Source organism: Calypte anna, chromosome 1 (genome assembly GCF_003957555.1).
Source record: "Calypte anna isolate BGI_N300 chromosome 1, bCalAnn1_v1.p, whole genome shotgun sequence".
NCBI classification, from domain to species: domain Eukaryota; kingdom Metazoa; phylum Chordata; class Aves; order Apodiformes; family Trochilidae; genus Calypte; species Calypte anna.
In genome coordinates this window covers 119,779,412-119,801,017 of record NC_044244.1, presented here as the reverse complement: position 1 = coordinate 119,801,017, position 21,606 = coordinate 119,779,412, and the positions used below count along the sequence as shown (strand labels likewise).

Genomic DNA, 21,606 nt, shown 5'->3' with positions numbered 1-21,606 from the left:
GCGGCGAGGGGCGGCGGGTTGGCAAGTCAGGCAACGAGGCGCAGGGAAAGTCCTCTCGGGCACAGCGGCGGCGTCGCAGGAGGACGAGCGCCCGAGCCGCCCCGCGCACGCCCAGCGGCGGGCAGGAGCCCGCACACACCACACACACCGCACACACGCACGGCCCCAGCGGCGGCCCCCGGCCCCCCGCAGCCGCGGCCGGCGGGGAGGCGGCGCCCGGCGGGGCCACCCCATGGTCTTGCGGGGGCCGTGGGCAAGCTGCGGGGGCCCCGGCGAGGCGCTTGCCCTCCTGCGCGCCCTCCGCACTAGGATGTTGCGGCAGGTCTTACACAGGGGGCTGGGGACGTCCTTCTCCCGGCTCGGCCACTTCGTCGCCAGCCACCCGGTGTTCTTCGCCTCGGCGCCCGTGCTCATCTCCATCCTGCTGGGCGCCAGCTTCAGCCGCTATCAGGTGGAGGAGAGCGTGGAGCACCTCCTGGCCCCCACGCACAGCCTGGCTAAGATCGAGAGGAACCTGGTGGACAGCCTCTTCCCGGTGAACCGCTCCAAGCACCGGCTCTACTCCGACCTGCAGACGCCGGGGAGGTACGGCAGGGTGATCATCACCTCTTTCCGTAAGGCCAACATGCTGGACCAGCACCACACCGATCTCATTCTCAAGGTAACCACGGCGGGGCCCCGGTCACCGCCCCCCCCCCTCCCGCCCTCCTCCCGCCTGTCCCGGCTCTCCGCATCCCGCCCCGCTTCCCGCCGGCCCTGAGCTCCGTTCCCCGCACCTGTCCGCCCGCACAGAGCCACCCCTGCGTGCCCGCCCGACACCAGCGCTGCCACCGCAGCCGCCCGGTCACCTCCCGGCAACAGTTGGGATGCTTGAACGCCGCGGGGACCGGCACCGCCATCCCGCTTGCCCCGCTGCTCCCCTCTTTCCCCCCCCCCCTCCCTGTTTCTTTTTATTTTCTTTTCCTTTTTTCTCCTCCCTGTTTTGGCTTTTTTTGCTTTGGGTGAGCGAGAAGGGCAGGCTGCTTGCTTAAGTAATTTCTTCGGTGCCTTTGTACTCGTGCTCACGAGTGAAAGCGGCTCGGGTGTTGATAAACTCAAACTTCAAAAACAGTCAGGTACCGAGCTGCCGAAAACGCTTTTGGGGGCTGCTGCTGTGTCTTGGTTGCACTTCTGCCCGGAGCGAAGTAGCACAAAACCTCCTTCTCGCGGCTCACGAAGGCATAATGAAATAACTCGGCTGATTATTTTTAGCGAGTAGTATTTTTCCCCCTTCCGCCCCCATCCCACCATCACAGAAAACGCTGGTTTCATAGATTAAGAAAAATCCGGCTCAGCTGTAGGTTGCAGGCGTGGTGCAGCCTGTGCTGCCGGTTCAAGTTGAAGCGGGCAGCAGCATCCTTCCCTGTCACTTGAGTGGTATGGAGCGTGCGAGTCAGCATCTAACAGGACATCGCACTGCACTGTATATCATAACATGTCAGAAATCTGCATTTATTGAAGCTGGTACTCTAGTTTACACGCCAGTAGTTTCAAACAATCTTGAAAAGAAAAACAGGGAGAACAGATGCAGAAAAAAACCGGTATGTTAGGACGGTCAAGTTCACCAAAGGAAAGGTACATTTACAAATAACCAGAGGTGTGGCTCGCTCCATCCTGCACGTTTTTTGCTGTTGGCTTGTGGAAATCCCAGCGGCTCAGCATTGCTTTTTTTCTTCTTTTCCTTGAATGTCAAACTGTCAGGCCATACAACAGCCAATGTTAATTCTTAAGAGCTTCAGGGAGTGTCTCTTCTGTGATGAGAAAATAGATGCATACCTATTGTATTTGGGGAGACCTCACTCTTCACTAAGCAAGGAATTAACTGTTGCAGTGGATTTATTTATGTTTTGCTTCCACTGCAGCCACATACAGAACTAGACTACTGAACCACTCAGTATTTTCTTTTTTTTTTTTTTTTTTTTCTGTTGACAGTAATCAGCAAACAGATTTAATGAATATCGACTCACTGAGTACAGTAACTGGAATGTTACTGGCAAACAAGGAAACTCCAGAGAGTTTCCTTCGTTTTCTTGTACCATGAATAGCATTCACATCCAGTATGTGTACATTTACTCAGTCATGGGATAATAATGATAATGATTTTTTTTCTCCATACTGCTTCCTCTAGAGATCTGTAGTTTTATCGATAGCATAGTGACACAGAAATAAATGGCACTCAGAATCTTTCCACAAGCAAACTTCTGCATGAGATTTATCATGTTAGTAAAAGAGCTATAACTTAGAAAGTTCTGTCAGTATTTAACACTGCCTCATTTTTAACAGACAAAATTTGCCAACAAAGCAATTATTTTTCATTTAGTGAGATAATGAACACCATTGTCATTTGACTGTTTACTCTTACTGTTAATCTGACATTGTCAGGCATATTTGATGCGTTATTTCCAACTCTTTACTTATCTAATTGATGCCAATATGTCTTTTGTAGAATAGATTACATCTTTTGTCCTAATTATTCTTCTGTTTGTGGGCAGAGCTCAGGCAGCTGCCTGTCCAACCCTCTGGAAGGACCTATGGGTCAGAGCACAGCAAAGCAGGAGGGAGGGTGCCCAGTAGTGTTATATCTGTAGTAATGCGGGGCTACATTTTGTGTCAAGCGGACTCATCAAGGGATGGAGAAAGAGAAGGATGACCACCAAGGTTTTCCTACATACATCCAGTTGCATGGGGGAGAAGAGAGCAAAGGCATCTGAAGTTAACCCCCTAGCCTCCATCCAGAGCCAAACAGTTCAAAGTGTCGTGCTTGTAAACAAGTGTCCTGGATGAAACCAAGGAGTAATCCCACCTACATTCCTGAAAATGCTGCTTTGTAGACACAGTCAGGGTGGAGAACCTGTATGGCAGCATTTGCTTATTTTTTCTTTTCTGGAGAGGGATGACCACCCCAAGGGAGAGGTTTTGCTTTAGCAGAGGCAGGTTGGATGCTGGCTCCTCCTGCATGGTTGTTGCTGCATCTCCACCCACTAGCAGGAGGATGGGAGACCCAGGAGGATGGTTGCCCCAGGCAGGCACCAGATGCTCTTGCAGCACCTCATCTTGGTTTCTTTATGTTCCATATCCCACTTAATCGTGCGAGGAGGGAAGGGAATGAGCCTTGAACTGCTACAGCTCCCCTAGTCATGCGGCAAGGGAAGGAGAAGAGCACAGCTTCCATTGTACCCTTAGTAAAGGGACAGAAAGTTTTGGGGTCTGAGCAGTTGAAACTGCAACACAGCTGATGCTGTCAGAAGCTCATCGCTGCAACATCCTAACCAAGTAATTAGGTATTGAAATAACTTCTTTGGTGGCATCTCTAAAATGCTCTGATTGACTTAGTGTAGTTCTTTGCGGGCACGTTATCAGCCTGAGAAGCTCACCATTACCACCACTGCACAATACCCTGTTGGCTGGCAAGAGATGAGGGAAGAGCTCGGCCTCATGACTGCTTCAGGCCCAGATCTCGAGCGGCACTCCCGGCGCAGGAGCTGCCGTAGGACTCCCTGCTGACAGCATACATATGCCAGCACAGTGTTGGCTGCTCACACCACAGTGGCAGGGCTTGCTGAATGTACAAGCTGCTCCACACAAGGGAGGCGTGTGGCTGCCTTACATAATAGTTTTGTTTGACTCAGACTTGATGCTGAGAACCTTTTTTTTTAAGAAAAAAAAAAAAAAGAAAAAAAAAAAAAAGAAAAAAAATTATAACTCTCCATCCACAGTTCTCATAACTCTCCACAAATACTTAAACCATCCTGTGCGTGACATCCTGATGTTGCATTTACAGCTAGCACAGTCGTTTGCAGAAGAAAGGGTGAAGCCTAAACATACCTTGAGCTTCTGACTTTGAATAGGTGATCCAAGAGAAGCATCCTGAGACTGAGGTACTGTGGGAGGGCAATAATGAAATTTTACCTGCTGCTGTACCCCCTCTACAGCTGAGCGCAGGGCACTGGTGTCCTGTGCTGCCACTGTGCAGGATGTTCCCTAAGATTCGACTGATTTGAGAGAGGTATGAAGTAAAAAGGTGTAACTGAAGAAAGTGTGCTTTTACCCCTGTATTTCCAAGAAGTGCTTGGAGAAACAAAAATGATTGGGGGGTTTGATGTGGATCATTGTGTAGAAGTTCAGATGATTATGTAATGTCTATACAAGTTGCCTAAGTCTAGAATCCCTCCTAAAAATAGCAAGAGCAGCCCCCCTACAATTCTGTGGTGGTATTTCCACTTGCAGATAAACACTTGGTAGGTTGAAATCATATGGACCTAATCAGAATTTTTTAATCCCTCAGATATATTCTGATTTAGCCAGAATTTGAGACAACCATACTTTTGAACCCGTTCATTCCTCTATAGTTCTATACTTAGTGTGAGTTAACCATGTTATACTGAAAAAAAAATTATTTTTTTAAATGAAAGGTTTCCTTTTTTTTTTTTTTTTTTTTTTTTAAGAAGGATATCCTCTCTTCCACTTAAGTTATGTGTTAATAACAATAACAGAGTACTAATATTTTCTTGGCAAAACCTCTTCTTAAGATGACAAGATGCAAAGAGGAAAAGGGAATGAAATGTAACATACCAAAGGAGATTGCATTTGCAGTTTGCATCTGCGAAAGTCTATAGATGGGGGGTTACTTTTTAAAGAAATCTTTCTTAACTACATATTTTCAGACAGTGCTTATATATTGCCCTTCTCATATAAACTGACCATCAACATATCTAGATAACTGATTAAATATCTATTTGTACATTGTAAGCAAATATCTAAAATTATGTATTTCTGCTTAAGAACGCATTTATCTTAGAACCGCATAACTTCTAATTACTGCAGAAGAAAATAGTTTTAACTTCAGAATTTTCTAGACCTCATACTTACTGGGGTTTTAGTTCCTCACTCTTTAATTATTATGTCCCTATTAATGTGCGTGTCTGCACGCTCTCTCTGTGGTCTTCCCAGATTCCCTCACTTATTTTCTACGTGTGAGGAAACTCATGGAGGAAATAACCATATTTATGTTCCCGTGCCTGAGTTGTTTCCAATTGCTTTGCTGTACAAACATGGCACACTTAAGCCATTATTTTCAAGGTCAGTGGGAACAGGTTCAGGTTGTTCAGCAGAGCGGAAAGCTGGGTCTGTCGTGATCCTGGCCAATGCAAGGTACCCTTTATTTTAAAACTTCCTCTACTTCTGAATGCCGGGAGACAGGCAGTCATCTGTGGATCTAGCAATTGATACAGTAGATCTCCACCTTCTCTAGGTAGATCTGGCACTAAAAACACTTCTAGGGAAACAGTCAGCAGACCAAATAGTGAATTCTGCTATTTAGAAAGAGCGAAGGATGAAGTCATGTCTTCAGAGCAAGGCTGTAAGATGAGGGGAAGAGTCCTAATACAAGAAAAACAAGGGTGTGAAAGCAGCAGAAGTGCAAGCCTGTTGTCATAGCAGCACAATGCTGCAGGGGCTAAAATGTATCTTATGCGAAAACAGATGAGAATTAAGATACGCAGGTAAGATCCGGGCACAGCCAGGGAAGGGAGAAGATAAACAGCACACGGCAAGGGCAGCGTGGAATCATGTGCAGGAACCCCCCTAAGCTCCCGGTGTCAGCAGCAGCAGCTCCTCGGCGTGGTTCCTGCAGGCAGGAGGGTTTCTTCTCTCCTGCAGCACCAGCCAGGGCTTGGAGCAGAAGTCCTGAAGTTGCCTGTTCCCTGAGAGAACAACCACATCCCGGTGCTTCCCGCCACCCTCCTGACCGACTCCAGCAGCACCAGCCACACCATCCGGGACGGGTTCCCTCTCTCCTCCCTCCTGCCTTGTGCTGTGGTGTGATGCTCCCCTAGGCCGCTGTGCCCCATCTCTCTGTGGTATCACCTTTCCTGCCCGGGAAGGTCAGGCTCAGACCTCACATCTGACAGAGTGCCCAGTGGGCGGATTTTTGGCTGCGTCTGATGCACGTCATCTTCCCTCTGGGTGAGCCTCCAGGAGAGCACGGCAAGCTGGCAGCACAAGTGTCGGGGGGACTTTGGTGAGTCACAGACACCGAGGCCTGGCTACCAGTGTCCCAGGTGGTGGCTTGAAGGGAGCTGCCAGGGTTCCCTAGCTACCACATCTGGGCTTCCTGCAAGCTGTAACTGGGGTTTAAGTTGGGGTTTAAGAGCAGGAAATGCCTCTCCCTGCTGTTGGAAGGGAGAAGGAGGAGCAGAGTCGTTAATTAACACGATGGGCTGTGAACTCAAAGTTTTCTGCAGGAGCAAGGGATATTTTGTCCCACTTCTGCTGGAGGAGCAATTCCAAAAAGCCAACACTGTATCTCCGTCTTGCTGAGGAGTATGGTAATGATGGAGATGTGTTTATGGAGAGTTCTAGAGTGCATGGAGAAGGTCACCATAGAGCTGATGTGAGACCAGTAGCAGAAGCAAAGTTCTCATCTTCTTCCCCACCATGAAAAAAATGGGAAAAATCCATCTCAGAGCCATGTACCAGGCTGCACAGAGGGGTTTTTTTTGCCCAGGCATCCTGTCCTCTGACAGAGTTGGCCCAAAAACCAGCGTGGGCTTCTCTCAGTGGAACAAATTTAGGCAGGTTTATCAGGGTGGTGGTCAGAATTAAGATGGTATTGATTAGAAAAGCTTCTCCACTTGATATTAAAAAAGAAAAATCATATCTAGTAATTTTCTGTAGCTGCCAAAAAGGCAGATGTGAATGCAAATTCATGCACATCTGCCAGTTTGAGCACTAACAGTTTTCCATCAGTCGATGACATATAGTTTGAAAATGCTGAGATTTCACTTACATGAAAAATGTTTGGAGAAAATATAACTCGTGTCTTTTGGACATCTGAAAAACTTAGCTGCAAAAATACATAGCTTGCATAATTAATATATTAGCATCTCTTCAGGAAACCTGACTGTAGGACTGCTAGAAAAAGAGCACAGTTACCCGCAGCGTTCCTTGCTGCACACTTTCCAGCTGCAACTTCTGATGTTTACCCTGAGCCATTACAATTTGTTGGCTTCCTCCATCAGTTGTGTTCACACTCTCCATCCCTGGGGCAAACTGGTTTGGTCAGGAGGTTGTTGTCTACCAGCCTCTTTTTGAACCTCCACCCTGAATTCATGGTCTCAGGCAAGGCATGTCCCTGTTTGGGGGCTCCCGTACCTTCCCTCTCTGTACCTTCTTCTGATGAAAATCCACTCTTAGGAGTTTATTTTGCCCATGTCTGCAGAACCCACAGTATTTTCTTTCGTGAATTAAGCTGCAAGTGGTCCAAGTCTCTTCTCTCTCATAACCCTTTCACATTTTGACTGAGGCCACCTCTTGAAGTGAATAAAAAAGCATTCCAGAAAGATATGAAATGCCAGGGATTACTGAGATCATAGAAAACATGGAGAAATTTATAGCAATACATTAAAGGCTTTTCCTCTTTTTCCTTGGCACAAATTACCGGTAAAAAATACCAGAAGAGTAAACTAGCTTCACATGAAATGAAGCCTATTTTTAAAATCATTTTCTTCATCTTGCTTACTAGCTTTTCAGTCTTTAACCCAAAACAGTGACGAGGTTTTAAGCAATAATAGATAACGAGTTCGTTCTTCACTAAATTTTTGAGCCTTCTCTGTGGAGCTTTCCTCCTTATAACCATGAGACCAGACTTTTTTTTTTTTTTTATGAAAGCTGAGGATTTTTTTAAAAGAATACTTCAATAAGTAAAAAATCACAATACTTCAGGCTCCAGGGATCAAAGGAAAACCAGACTTGCTGAAAATGACAGTAAAAAATTGTAGGAATTGGGAACAGTAGCATGAGTGAAGCCCTCATTTTTAATTTGAATCATCAGATATAGACTGAAATACTAAGTGGAGTCACATAATAGCACCACTACCAACAAAATGTAATATGGCATTGCAAAGATTTTATTCCTGAGAGTAAAACATGTCTCTGTGTGCCAGTTCATTCACGGTACAGGAGGATGTCCATATATCTAGCTAGTTCTGTCTAGTTGGCCGTTGTTTGGCTATATGTCAAGTAGCAAAGCTTAGTTAAGTCCTTACAATGAGTAATGCCTCTATAAAATGCCACATGTCACCGCTCAGCAGCAAAACCAAACACATATTTGTGGGATATAAGATAAGCAGAAGGTAATTGTACACATCCTTAATGTTAGAAATGTGGCTGTGACTCTGATGCAGCTCCTGTGGGAGTCAGGATGTCTTTCCATGAGCTGGGACTAAGAATTTGGCAAGGCTGAACTGTCCCGTTGCATGTTGCTGTTGCTCTCATCACTGAGTTTCCCTTGGAGCAAAGCCATTCCACCAGTGAGGTGAGACCTGGGAGGCACACCAGTGGCCATCACCACAGCCTTGTGCCTCATCTCTTTTGCCCATAGCTTTGATAAGGGTAGCAGATTATGTAATATGGGCTTGAAGGATTTCTGCGATTGGACCATTTTGCAAATGAATCAGCAGTTTCTAACCCCTCCCTGCTGGGATGGGATCTGTTTGCTTTGCAGGGAGGCTGCAGACTTTTTTGTTACCTGATTAAACTGACAATATACTTGCTCACTTCTGAATTAAAGAAAGGACTCCTTAGACACGCAAAGGGGCTAGAGGTTTTCCTCACCCCTTCTTTTGTCTCTGTGCATCTTTCGCACATACTTAAGGATATAATAAAGCTTTCCTTTCTGTCCTGAATACACATCCCTAAGTACAACCCCTTTGCCTTCAGGTTCAGCTTCACTGCCACTGCTGAAAGCTGTGCCAAGCTCTGCATAGGGAAGGGCCATCTCGCAGAGCTTGGCCATCCCAGGATGGGCAAACTGAGACTATTCAGGGCCTCTGGTTTGCAGCACCTGCCCCACTGTGCCCATGGCAGAGGTAGGAGGACCATCAGCCAAAAACAGCTTGAAGAAGTCTTTGCAGCCGCTAGACTCTGAGGCCGTGGAGCAAATGCTTTAGCCCAGGATAAATGAAGGTATCTCAGGTTTCACCTCCTGGCATCCTCTTCTGGGTCAGCAGGCAAAACCATCTGGCAGGGCAGTGCAATTTTTGTCACATCTCATCTGTCAGTTGTGCCACAGGCTGAAACGTGGCTTGGTGTGGAGAGGTGAGACGAGAACAGCCCTCACCTGGAGGTATTTGCAGAAAGGGGCTTCCCTCCCAGCTGAAGCCATCTTTCCTCTCTGTCTAAAAGAAATAGCTGAGTGAGCATGGGACTCATTGGATAAGCAAAGACCCGGACCAAGATGTTAACCAAATACAAATGGCTAAAGGCTGGAGGAAGATAAAACTCTGTTCTAGAAAACTCTGGCGTGGTACAGGACACACATAAACACCATTTTTGGAAAGGAGAGGGCAATTGAAAGTGGCAGTTGCTGTTTAAGCAATAGTGGAAAGGAGAGGTGGAAGTTACTGTGTTGTGCCTGAGCGCTCTCGGGGACATTGTGCCACCATGGCAAGGGAGCTTTGGGAGTGCTGTGTACCTCGTGCTGCAGTGCTCTGGCACCTCAGCAGTAAACCACCTTTTGGTTGCTTGAACTAGCTGAAAAGGCAGTGAGCAGTGAGCAAGCAGTTCATGTCTCCCTTTAAGAAGAAAATATTCATTGAGCTTTTGCTAGTCCTTTAAATCTTCCTTTCTCCTAATAGGACTGGTGAGGATAAGAAAACAGTGGGGTAAGTGAGAATCTGGTGGTCAGTCATTTGTCCCAGTACTACGTGCCAGGTTTATTCAGAATATGGTTACTTGCTATTAAAATCTGCTGCCCTGTGGAGTGCAATATGCATTATGTATTAGCATATTGCTAATGTTGTCCACATCACACAACAGCCTTTATCATATCCTGTTAAGAAACTGAAGTTCTTGGGGGGGCCTACTGGTGTGTCACAGTCAAGACTGTAATCCCTTGAACTTCATAGGATGTGTACTTGTAACCTCATGGACTGTTCTCTGTGGAAGCCCTTCACTCAGGGCTGTGGGTTTGGGCTCTGGACATGAGTGAAAAAACCATTGTGAGGCCACATTTAAATCCCCGGGATGACAGCAGAGAGAAGAGTGCCATAAGACTGCAGCTCTCTTGGCAGGGAAGAGGCAGCAGCCTCATGGTGCACACGGACAAGCAAAGGGACAAAGAGCGTGCAGCCACCCTGCAGCACACCCCTACCTGGTGCTGAGACAAGAGAGGTTTGGTTTTTAGGGTCTGGTGTTAAAAAGCAAAGTGCAAGTGTAGTGATATGTTTGTCCTGAGGATGAAAGTCTGAGTCAGGCTTCAGAGAGCTGATTCCCCAGGTGTGTGGGGGCAGTGCTCAGCATACTTTGCTGGGATGGAGGGAATAACAGGTTTTTGACCTCCTCATCTGTTTGCCTCCACTCCAGGACCAAGCATTGTGGCCACTTGAAAAGCTCAGAGTGTGCTGCAGAGCTGCTCTGAGCAGCAGGAGCTTGGAGCAGGCTCTGGGGACTGCTTGGCAGCTGGGACACATCAGGACCCAGAGCTGGCTGCCTGCTCCCCTCTTCTTCCCAAAGTTCCAGTGCTGGGAGGTGCAATGGACAGGTCCTCACCACACAGTGTCCAGTCCAGCCCAGCACAGGCTCAGTTGGAGGACCAGGCCATCCCTGCAGAACAGGCTTCTGAGTCTGAAATGATTGTTTCTGAGAAGAAATGAGTATTTTAGGTATGACATTTAGCTTCTAGCTTTTTGCTAAAGGTGAAGTAACAGCTGTGACAGATGAGCTGATTTTATAAGCTGAATATTAAAAGAAAGTGCTTCAGATGCAAAAGGAAGCAAATGCAGCAGTGAGGTAGGGTAGGTAAATAACAACACTGATAAAAGTTGCATGAAGGTTTAGTTTCTTCTGCACTGTGTCACTGGATGGATCCTCTCTAAAAAAGTTGTATTGTGGATCTAATACAGGCAGGAAATTCCTCCTGTTCCTCCTAGTTGTTTTCAGCTGTGCTTCTTTATACAACATCTGACTTTACTACCGTTGTTGATGAAAACCATACAGTAGCTGCCATTGTAAAAAAATTAAAATCATATATCTGTCTTTGATTTGGTAGATCAGGACATTTTTCCAAGCTATAATGACGTACATTTGAATTCATACCCCAGAACAGCTCTTGCAAAGCAGAACTTTGCAGAAACAAATGGGAAAGATTAGAAGAATTCTCCATAGAGACTCAATGCTTTGTCATGGTCCTGCAAATCTTTGCTTTTTTTTTTTTTTTTTTTTTTTGCTTGTTTTGTTTTAGAACAAAGTTGTGCCAGGGACCCTAATCTGTTGCACAGGCAGTTACTTTTTATCCCATCAGGATGGAGAATTCTGCTTCTCACCATGTTGTGTTCTCACAGTGCTGTGAAAAGGTTTGTTAGTTGAGTTCATTTCCCAAATCTATCTTTCTAATGTCAATATTGAACTCTTGTTGTGTCAAAAGTAAAAAACACTCAAATGTGGAAAAATACACCCCTGTGCTGCTGGAGAAACAAGTTGAGAATATAGGAATTTTTTAAAATTTCCCTGTATGATGTCATATCATCCTGAGGAACAGAGACAGCGTAACTAAATTTATACCCATCACGAAGCAGGCTTATAGTATCCTGTAACTGTGGGGTTATTTTCTGCAAATACATCTGAAAGAAACAATCAAACGTCACTATAACTATTTAACTTCAACAGACACAGGATTTTAGCCATGATTATTAGACATTTTGTCCATCGTCACCAATGAGTATATAATCTCTTCTGCTTTTGTGAACTGCATCTTCTATGTTTCTAACTGGTGCTTGTCTTCAGAAGGAGCTAGTTCCATAAATATCACCTAACCCCAGCCACTTTAGTGGGAATAGGAGCTTTCTGCCTTGTTTGCATTGCAGTGGAAACCAGCATACACAAGCAGGAAGAAAAAGGAATCATCTCCTCATAGCCAGTTTTCATTGTCTTGCTCAAAATCTGAAGGTAGAAAATAACAATTCTCCCTTTAAGGAGAAGAATTTATAGTCATTCTTAATTTGGCTTTTCAGCTCCCTGAAAGAGCTGTTGCAGGTGAAAGAGGGCTTTCTGCTTTTTTATCAGCCCTGGTTGTGTCACCACACCTTTGCAATGCTTCCACGGTCTAGAAGACATGGAAGGAATAAATCCTTGGGGTTTCACAAAAAAGATCTGGTGATTTCTCCCTCCAGAGCAGCAGACATGTCCACCCAAGCCACCAGACTGTGCAGGCTATCATGTCCACAGGGTTACTGAGACCCTGCAGCACAAGGGCACGTGCTCCTCTGCATCGTCCTGCGGACACCTCAGGAGAATGCATGTATTTCACTGTGTCCTGCATGGAGCACATAAGCATCATCATGCAAGGCCCCCCAGCTTCTGAGATATCAGGTAGCCCCTGTGCCACCTTGGAAGCTGCAGAATTTTTTTGGCTACCCATGACAAAGGACATGGTGGCCACAGGGAGTCTGCTCAGGCTTCTGGCGGTGGGTGACGTTTTCTTGGCCTCGGCAGCATCCTCACGGAAGGTCTTGGTACTCTGCAAAATGAGAGCAGCACGGGAGGAGTTAAGTGGTGGTGGGTTAGAGCTGCACATTGGGCAAGGAAAATTGTGCAAAAAACCAGCTTGCACTTTGCTAAGGCTCTGAATGTTAGCAAACTCAATATTCTACTTTTGAAAAATATTTTAACCTCAGCCCATTGGGGCTATTTCCTTCCTGTCTTTTAGATTTCTTGCTTCTTCTGTGTTGACTAAAATGGATTCAGGAAAGGTTGCATGAGTTTTCTTTATTTTTCTCAAGAAGAGGGCAGTTTTTCTGCCCTCCTGGTATTTAAAAATAACTGAGTGTTCAGGTCAGAGCTCAGGGATGGCAAATTTCAGAAAGCTGCAGAACAACTTACCAAGGAAGCTGTACTAAGAGCTGATGGACCAAACAAGAAATAGGAATAACCTACAGAACATAAATTTGGGCCTTCTCTGATTATCACAACCTCTGGGAGAGAGGAAAGAAAACCAGTGGTGTTACCTGTCTGAGAGTCCTTCTTTTAGACTTTCTGAAGATTGATGGGGAAAGAGGGCAAATTAATTAATGCCAGCTATCTTATTCCTGCTATGCCAAAAATCTCTGCATTCACTTGGGACGTACTGCTGTGGCCTGTCCTTGGAGCAAGAGCTTGTGCCCTGCCACTGCTGGCACTGCTGTCCCACCCAGCTGCATCCCCCCCCAGTCACGTTACTCTTCCGCCTTCTGTACCTGAAGTTTATCTGTCCAGAGACTAATCAGGCAATCCTGAGCATGACAGTGTCCCCAGGCACAGCTGAGTTGTAGCTGCCCCTTTTACATTCACCCAAATCGCTTGAAATCAGAGGTCCTAGACTTTTGGGTTTGCTGGTTTAGGGAAGCTGGGCGACAGATGTGCATGGCACAGATGAAAGCTTCAGCATACCTGAGCTACCAGCAAAGGAGAAGGGAATAATGCTGCTATTTTAATGCATGTTTCTTTCTTTTTTCTTTTTTTTTTTCTTTTTGGCAATGAGCGTGCTATTAATACTGCAGTCACCAGAAGTTTCATTGTTGTTGCTTAGATTGAGTAGGAAAGGGACGGAGGTGAGGAGCCGCAGTTGATCTGGCTGCTACCGTGCGAGATGAACCGGTGAATAACGTGTGTGATTTCTCTTTCCCTTGTAGCTGCACTCTGCTGTGACCAGGATCCAAGTTCAAAGACCTGGTTTCAATTACACGTTTGCCCATATATGTATCCTGAACAATGACAAGACATGCATAGTGGACGACATAGTGCATGTACTGGAGGAATTAAAGGCTGCTCGTTCTTCTAATCGAACTAATTTTGCAATCACTTACCCGATTACTCACTTAAAGGATGGCAGGGAAGTGTATAATGGGCATCAGCTTGGTGGGGTTACTGTGCACAGCAAAGACCGGGTGAAGTCTGCAGAAGCCATTCAGCTCACCTACTACTTGCAGGCAATCAACTCCTTGAATGACATGGTGGCAGAGAAGTGGGAATCCATTTTTTGTGACACTGTTGAACTTTTCCAGAAATCCAACAGGAAGGTGAAAATGTATCCTTTCACTTCTTCTTCGCTGAAGGAGGATTTCCAGAAGACGAGCAGGGTGTCAGAACGCTACCTGATCACAAGCTTGGCCCTTGTGGTCACCTTGGCCATTCTCTGCTGCTCCATGCAGGATTGTGTCCGCAGCAAACCCTGGCTTGGCCTGCTGGGATTGCTGACTGTGACCCTTGCCACCCTGACTGCTGCTGGGATCATCAATCTCACTGGTGGGAAATACAATTCCACCTTCCTGGGAATCCCCTTCGTCATGTTAGGTAACTATCTCCTCTCTCTTTTGTTTGTCTGTGCCTCCCTGATACATTGCCCAGCAAGCAGAGAAGCATCACTGCATGGCTCCCAGTGCCTCCTCCCTGCAGCACCATGCTGTGCCAAACCCACAGGGTCTCTTTCCTTATAATCTTTGTACCCCACCAGGATGTTAAAGTCATGCCTGGGGCTCTGGTGTGGCGTGATGTTGTGCCCGTCTGGTAGTGAGGAGCAAGGGCAGCATGAATGTCAAACCTTATGTGAGGGGGGAGCCTGATGGCTGCTTTTCTGTGGATGTTTGCTTTGTTTCAGTGGCCAGGGTTGGAGGGAAACCTTTGCAGAAGTCCCTGTGCCACAGTTGCAGCATCCACGGTGCTGGCAGATCCAAAGGGCTGCCCACACGGGGCACTGGGAGAGCGCTGGCTCCTTTGGGGAGCAGGGCAGTGCTTGGCAGGGACCTGTCCATGGGATAAGGGCAGTGGTTGTTGGTTCTGTGTTATGTTTCTCCTGAAGCCTCTGTGTTGGCTGAGCAAGAGCAAGGAGGGTTTCACAGCCCTGGTGGAGTGAGAGCTTTGCCTCCCCCCACCTCATCAGGGACGGACCCTTTCTGGTTAGTGCCAGAGTATCCCACTGAGGAGGGCTACAGAGAAAGCAGGAATGGTGCTGGCAGAGGCATCTTCATCCCCCTGGTTTTCATGCCACCATCGCTCGCTGTGGGGTACCGCTGAGGCGGTTTCATTTCATTTTGTTTTCCTCAAGGGTAGGAAAGAGAAGGGGAGAAGGGCGATCAGCTTGGTCCCGACCTAAAATCAGTGCCCTCTCCTGCTGGCACCAGGGAGTTTGAGGGGATGCTCTGTGTTGTATCCAGACAGGCAGGAGGACTTCATGGGAGAGAAAAAAAGAGCTCTGGAGAGATCACAGCCTCTTTGTTTGTGTTTGGTTCATAACCAGTGTGAAAAGCTTTGTGCGCTGTAGGTGTTTAATATGTCCTTGTTTGCAACATTATTCATTTGGGGAGAATAATACATACATTGATTTGCTCACAGCTTCCCCCATCTGAAAATCAGTGCTCAGTAATACTTCAGGTTTCAAGTGTAAGAGTGTCTCTGCTGACTTACTCGCATCATGTAGTGATACAACACATTTCAGCACAGCTAATTTTATATCCAGCGCCAGGTTCCTATGCCGTGCCTGTATGGTAGCTGTGGTATTGTTGCACTTTAATTAAAGACTATGCTTCAGTGCATTGCACCACCAGTTAACGTACAGAATGTATTCTCTGTGACAAAGAGAATTCAGCTACATTGCAAGGTCTCTTGTTTTCAGATGGCTTCTATGAAAATTAAACCGTATCACAGTCCAAGGGAAATGCAGTACAAGAAAGTCAGAGGCAAAAGAAAGCTAGCTTTCTGACCTGAGTCTTTTGGTTTCTTTTGTGGGTTTTTATGCCTGTGCATGTGCTATACAATTTAATTCCTCAAACTAAGTAATGTATATTACATAGGAGGGGATTTCCAGATGTGTTGCAAGAGTAGTAAAAAAGCAGTCTGAAGTCCAGCTATGTGAAATAAAAGTACCTGGGGAAAGCGACTTAAAAATATGAAATACTAGCTCTGTTTAGAGATCAAAGCATCTGCTCGCTGGAACAGCCTTTCAGATCTTTAATTCACTAATAGTGACTATGCTGAGACTTTAAATCCTTGAAGACTTACAGATAACTATGAAAAGTTTCACACTCTTATTTTAGTGCTCCTTCAACTGCCGAGCCAGTTGAAAAAGGTCCTCTTTTCTTTTTCTTCTTTTTCCTTCTGGGTTTGTTTTTTTTTTTTCTCTGCTCTTGCTTAGTTGAAGTGTTCCCACTCTTAAAAGAAGTAAGTTTCAAATACGCAGCTCAGCTCTCAATGTGAACAAGTCACGACAGAGCAGTCAAATTCATGTGAGTCTTGCCTGCTTCCCCAGCTGCATAACATCTCCCATGGGACAGGAATATCAACAGGTGAACAGGTGGTGCTGAAGACATTCTGGAATTTTTAATGAGAACTGTTTTAAAGCAGCAGATAGCTAGAATGGCAGAGTTTCCTCTTTCTTTCCCTGCAGCTCAACAGAAAGATTGACTATGTGTTTCAAAATTTATTTCATTTCTATGTGTTGTTTTGCTTATGGAATCATAAAATCATAGAATGGTTTGGGTTGGAAGGGACAAGACCTTAAAGATCATCTTGTTCCAACCCCTGCACGGGCAGGGACACCTCCCACCAGACCAGGTTGCTCAGAGCCCCATCCAGCCTGGCCTTGAACACTGCCAGGGAGAGGGCAGCTACACCTTCCCTGGCCAACCTGGGCCAGTGTCTCATACCCTCAAATTAAAGAATTTCTTCCTAATGTCTAGCTTAAATCTCCTCTCTTCAAGTTTTAAACCATTGCCCCTTATCCTCTCACTACACACCTGTGTAAAAAGCCCTACCCCAGCTTTTTTGTAGGCCCCCCTCAGATATTGGAAGGTTGCTGCAAGGTCACCTCAGAGCCTCCTTTTCTCCAGGCCAAACAACCCCAACTTCCTCAGTCTGTCTTCACAGGGGAGGTGCTCCAGCCCTCTGATCATTTCAGTGTTTCTCCTCTGGACACATTCCAGGAGCTCTGTGTCCTTCTTATGCTGGGGACTCCAGACAGGGACACAGTGCTCCAGGTGGGGCCTCACAAGAGCAGAGCAGAGGGGGAGAATCCCCTCCTGTGACTGTCTGTCTGTGCTTCTTTTGATGCAGCCCAGCATCCAGTTGGCTCTCTTGATCTGCAAGCACACATTGATGGCTCATGTTGAGCTTCTGGTCCACTGCCACCCCCACATCCTTCTCCTCAGGGCTGTCCTCAATCCTTTCTCCTCCCAACCTGTATTCATGCATGGGATTTCCCTGACCTAGGTGCAGAACCTTGCACTTGGCTTTGTTGAACTTCATGCAGTTTGCACAAATTCAGTTCTCAAGCCTGCCAAGGTCCCTCTGGATACCATCCCTTCCCTATAGTGTGCTGACTTCACCACACAGGTGGTGGTGTCAGCAAATTTGCTGACGGTGCATTTGATGCCATTGTCCATGTCACCAAAAAGGTGTTCAACAGCACTGGTCCCAGTACAGACCCTTGATAAACACATCTCCATTTGGACACTGAGCCACTGATCACAACTCTTTGGGTGTGACCATCCAGCCAGCTCCTTATCCAACGAGTGCTCCATCCAATGAATCTGTATGGCTCCAGGTTAGAGATCAGAATGTCATGCAGGACAGTGTCGAATGCTTTGCACAGGTGCAGGTAGATGACCTCTGTTGCTCTGCCTTTGTCAGCTGAGGCTGTGACCCCATTGCCAAAGGCCACCAAATTAGTCAGGCAGGACTTGCCCTCAGTGAAGCTGTGTTGGCTGTCAGCAAGAAGGGGTGCTTTAACTCAAGCTAGTGGAAGGCTAGAGACAGAAAGCAGCCTCCATTATAGCCCACTGGACTACTTCCACTTAATTTCAGAGACCATCTGATGAGATCATAGATTAACTGACCTTTAGAAAGCCAATGGATTTCTTGCTAGCAGTGTATCCCTGTAGCTATTACACATAATCTGCTGCCTAAAAGCAAAAATTAGAAAGAAAAAAATATTACATTGGACACATTTCAGGCGAGGCCCCTTCACTGGTATAATTAATGAAGTTTCCCTGGTTTATAGCAGCTGAGGACTTTTTCGTCAGCATCTCAATGGGCAGGGAGAGGGGAGACGCTTTCCAGACATCATCTTCCCTCTGCCACAAGAGAGGATTGCATCTTTCCTAACAGGTAGTTCTCACCCTGCATTTTGTCTTCTTGGGCCTCATCCCTCTTTGTTGCACTGCAGTACTGCTATGGCACTAATGTCATGTCTAATCTAAATTCCCCTTTTACAACTCATCTGTCTTTATTTCCCTGCTGCATCTGGAAAACAAGTTTCTTTTCTTTTTCTTTCCATATCTGGAACCACTCTTACTTTTCCAATCCTCTTCCCTTTCAAACTAGGTTTCTTCAGACTATACTTACCAGACTTCCAGCAGTGTTCTTGCTTTTGGCCACTCAACATCTTCCATGGAGTGCAGTGCCTAAATCTGGGCACAAGATTCAGGCTGAAGCTTTCAGCAGCAAGTTGAGTAGGAGAATGATTTCACACATCTTGCACATGACACTCCTGTTCATACATCCCCATATGACGTTATTTTTCTCAGCAGCACAAAATGTTTGGCATTTGGTTGGTGGCACATGGTAATTGACAGATCCTTCATGTCACTTTCTACTCTTTGCACAATAAGTTATTCCAACCAGCATATAGAAGTTTGCCCTTGTCCTTGTTGAATTTTAACTTGTTCATCTCACACTCTTTCTCTTCTTCACTAAGTTTTTCTTGAGACCATCGCTGCCCTTCCAACATGCAGTTACTGAAGGTGGTCATCAATGGTTTTATCAACTTTTTCGTGTTTTCAAGTATTACTTCTTGAATAGTTTCAGTAGTTTGTCCAGTCCCAAGCCCATCCTAATAACTTAGGCAGTATGACTGCTAAATACTCCCTTCAGTGTGCTCCATAATACCTAATTTCATTCATCCTGTTTTCTGTGACATCTCTTCTGCACCAGCCATTTCCAAGAGCAAACAAGCTATAGTGAAGGCTATGAGCCTCTTTAAGTGCTGAATCCCTAGCTTTTGCCTGGACAATTAACGTATTAAATTGGTATGGTTTACTAAATTTCACACCTACGCTTAGGCTGTGGAAACTAAGCAAGAGCATCTTTTGCCCACCCCACTTGTTAAATCTGACAAACTGGTTTAAACAACTTGTGCTTTGGGTTTAATCACCCTCATGGTAGTTTATTCTAATTCACTTTACTCTTTAATTAAGGCAGGTTACTGTAACTCAGCTCACAAAAGGTAACTCATTAATTCAGAATAACTCAGTAGTTGATGACTGCTCATAGCCTGAGTATGTCCCTACTCTGACAGGTTTTATGTTGTGGCAGGTTTCTTTTTAGCCCTTGCTGGTTGCTAACTGAATGGCAAAAAATCAAAGCCAGGATGTGTCCAAGCCCCCACAGAGGGGCTGCACTGGGGGCAAGATAGCAGAGAGCAGGCAGACTGCAGCCTCCCTCTGCTCTGAGGATATCTTGTCAAACTGGGAACTTTTCTTCTTGACGTCTGGATTTATACAGGTATTTCTTATGTGAAAATTAAGCCTAAAACCTTGGCAGTGCAACTTGGCAGTCTCCCACCCTTCATCTGGGCATGTTTTGAATTAGCATATGCCTCTGTGATTTTTTAAAACTATCATCTGCATTTATCAGTGTGCAAACAAGTAATTTAAGGACAAGATTACTCACATGCTTAGTTCATGTGGAATTCTTTGCTGAATTAGGGCTATTCATTTTTGACCCTCAGAACCAAAAAAATAAATTCTTTAATTCGACTGAATTTAAAATAGCTGCTTTATAATGTCAGCTGGAAAGCAGAATTAGAATTCTGATCTCTTTATTGCCTGTTCCACTAAAAACTACAGATGTTTGGTCTGGCACAGATGCTAATGTATTCATCACAAGTTTCCCTTACGCATTAAATGTTGTTTAATAACTGGCAATCCTTTAAAAATGCCAGTCTCCTCAAAACCCCCCCGCAGTGTTACCAAACAAACCATCGGACAACAAGCAGCAGTGGCTGAACACATTTTTGGGTTGATTTTTTTTTTTTACCTCCCAGAGGTGAAGCGCAGCGTTTAACTCCGAGACTCAAAAGAAAATTGCAGTATTGCCCTTTGCACTGAAGAGAAAACTAGCAATCTGTTTCCTATTCCTCTAGAAACTCGTAGGGCTTATTTAGGGAGAGGCAGCTCTCTTCAGCTGCCAAGTGGAAAGCATCAGCTCTGTGAAATCGCGGTGGTTTGCCAGGCACTGCCAGATACGGGCAAGGACGCAGGGCCAGCTCTAGGGGCTTATATTTAGCCTCCCATGCTGGCAGGGGAAAACCAGCTAGCAGTTACAAGTGCAGCTCGAGCTTGCAGCTTGCTGTAAACAGAAATGATAGCCAGCCTTGTGTGAAAGTCAGCAAAACAGGGATAAATGTGAGTACCTCTTCTTATCACCTCCCTCCATCCTCCCATCGCATCCTGCCCTGTAGGTGCACCTTTCTTGGGAATAAAGAAAGGGGAAATGGTCAAAAGAGCAGGGACAGCTGGGAAGGAGCTGGTGGAAGTGTTTGGCAGAACCCACAGAGGGTCCTCCTGAGGTTCAGTCATGGGGCAAAAGTCTGGGGGAGAAAGAGACTGCATGGGACTGCATCTGGCATGAGGAGGCACAGGAGCAGCAGAGGACTAAAATGCTTTGGGAGGTACCAGGGCACTTGGAGCTCCTCTCAGATGAAGAGAAGTGCTGATCATCTCTCAGCAACACCAGTTTGTTGGATGCACACCTTCCACGTAGCTTTCCTAGGGAGAGCTGTGCTGGTGGTGGAGTAAGCTGAAATGTCAGCCCAGGGGCTTTGTGGATACAAGAAGTTGGAGTGACAGAGGTGGGATCTGAGGTCGGAGACATCTGGGAAAGAAAATAGGACGGAAAATGTTAGGAAGAAGAAGAGGGGACTTTGGTTTTGATTATTGGACTGAAAAGCCTGAGAGGACAGAGAGAGGATTGCTGAAGGTTAGGGACTGTGAAGGTAGCAAAACCAATCAGGGTAGCAAAGAAGCATCATGAAAACTCCGAGAGGGTGGGGGTGTTTGGGCCGGCACAAGCCAGCACATGCAGCTCACTGGAGCAGCACCTCAGTCTCGACAAGGCACCTAGCCCAGCTTCTTCAGATTTCTGGAAGAATGCTGGTAAGGAATTGCACCATATGCCAGATTTGTATGCCCTAAAAGCATTCATTATCCTCCCTATCAAGCACCCAAGTGTTTGCTGTATTCAATAAACCTGAAGTGTCAACACTGGTTATAGAAAGAGAGTTTCAAAGAGAAAAAAAGCAGCCACTGCACAGGTGTCCCCGGTGTCCTTCAGTCTACACATAAAGGTAACACACACATGAATGTTTGACTTTATATAGTACTTTTCCACCAATTTTCCTGTCATCAGTTAATAAAAATATGGAGCTTACCGGGTCTCTCTTCCCCAAGCTAAGTTTTGTTGCTCTCCCTGTCCTGCTGCCCCTCTGCTGTCCCTTTGTGCTGGGGAGAAGCGTGCCCTGCCCCAGCTTTATGCCCCACTGCC

The 21,606-nt window shown here is 46.0% G+C and overlaps 1 protein-coding gene across 1 annotated transcript in view; it reads left to right on the top strand.

Moving 5' to 3' along the window:
• The first annotated feature begins 232 nt into the window (after positions 1-232).
• PTCHD1 (patched domain containing 1) overlaps positions 233-21,606 on the top strand; it is a 35,915-nt gene continuing 14,541 nt past the window's right edge. The window contains exons 1-2 of the mRNA XM_030455187.1: positions 233-661; positions 13,704-14,364. Of these exons, the coding sequence (XP_030311047.1) occupies positions 233-661; positions 13,704-14,364 (1,090 nt within the window). The remainder of the gene's footprint in view (positions 662-13,703; positions 14,365-21,606) is intronic.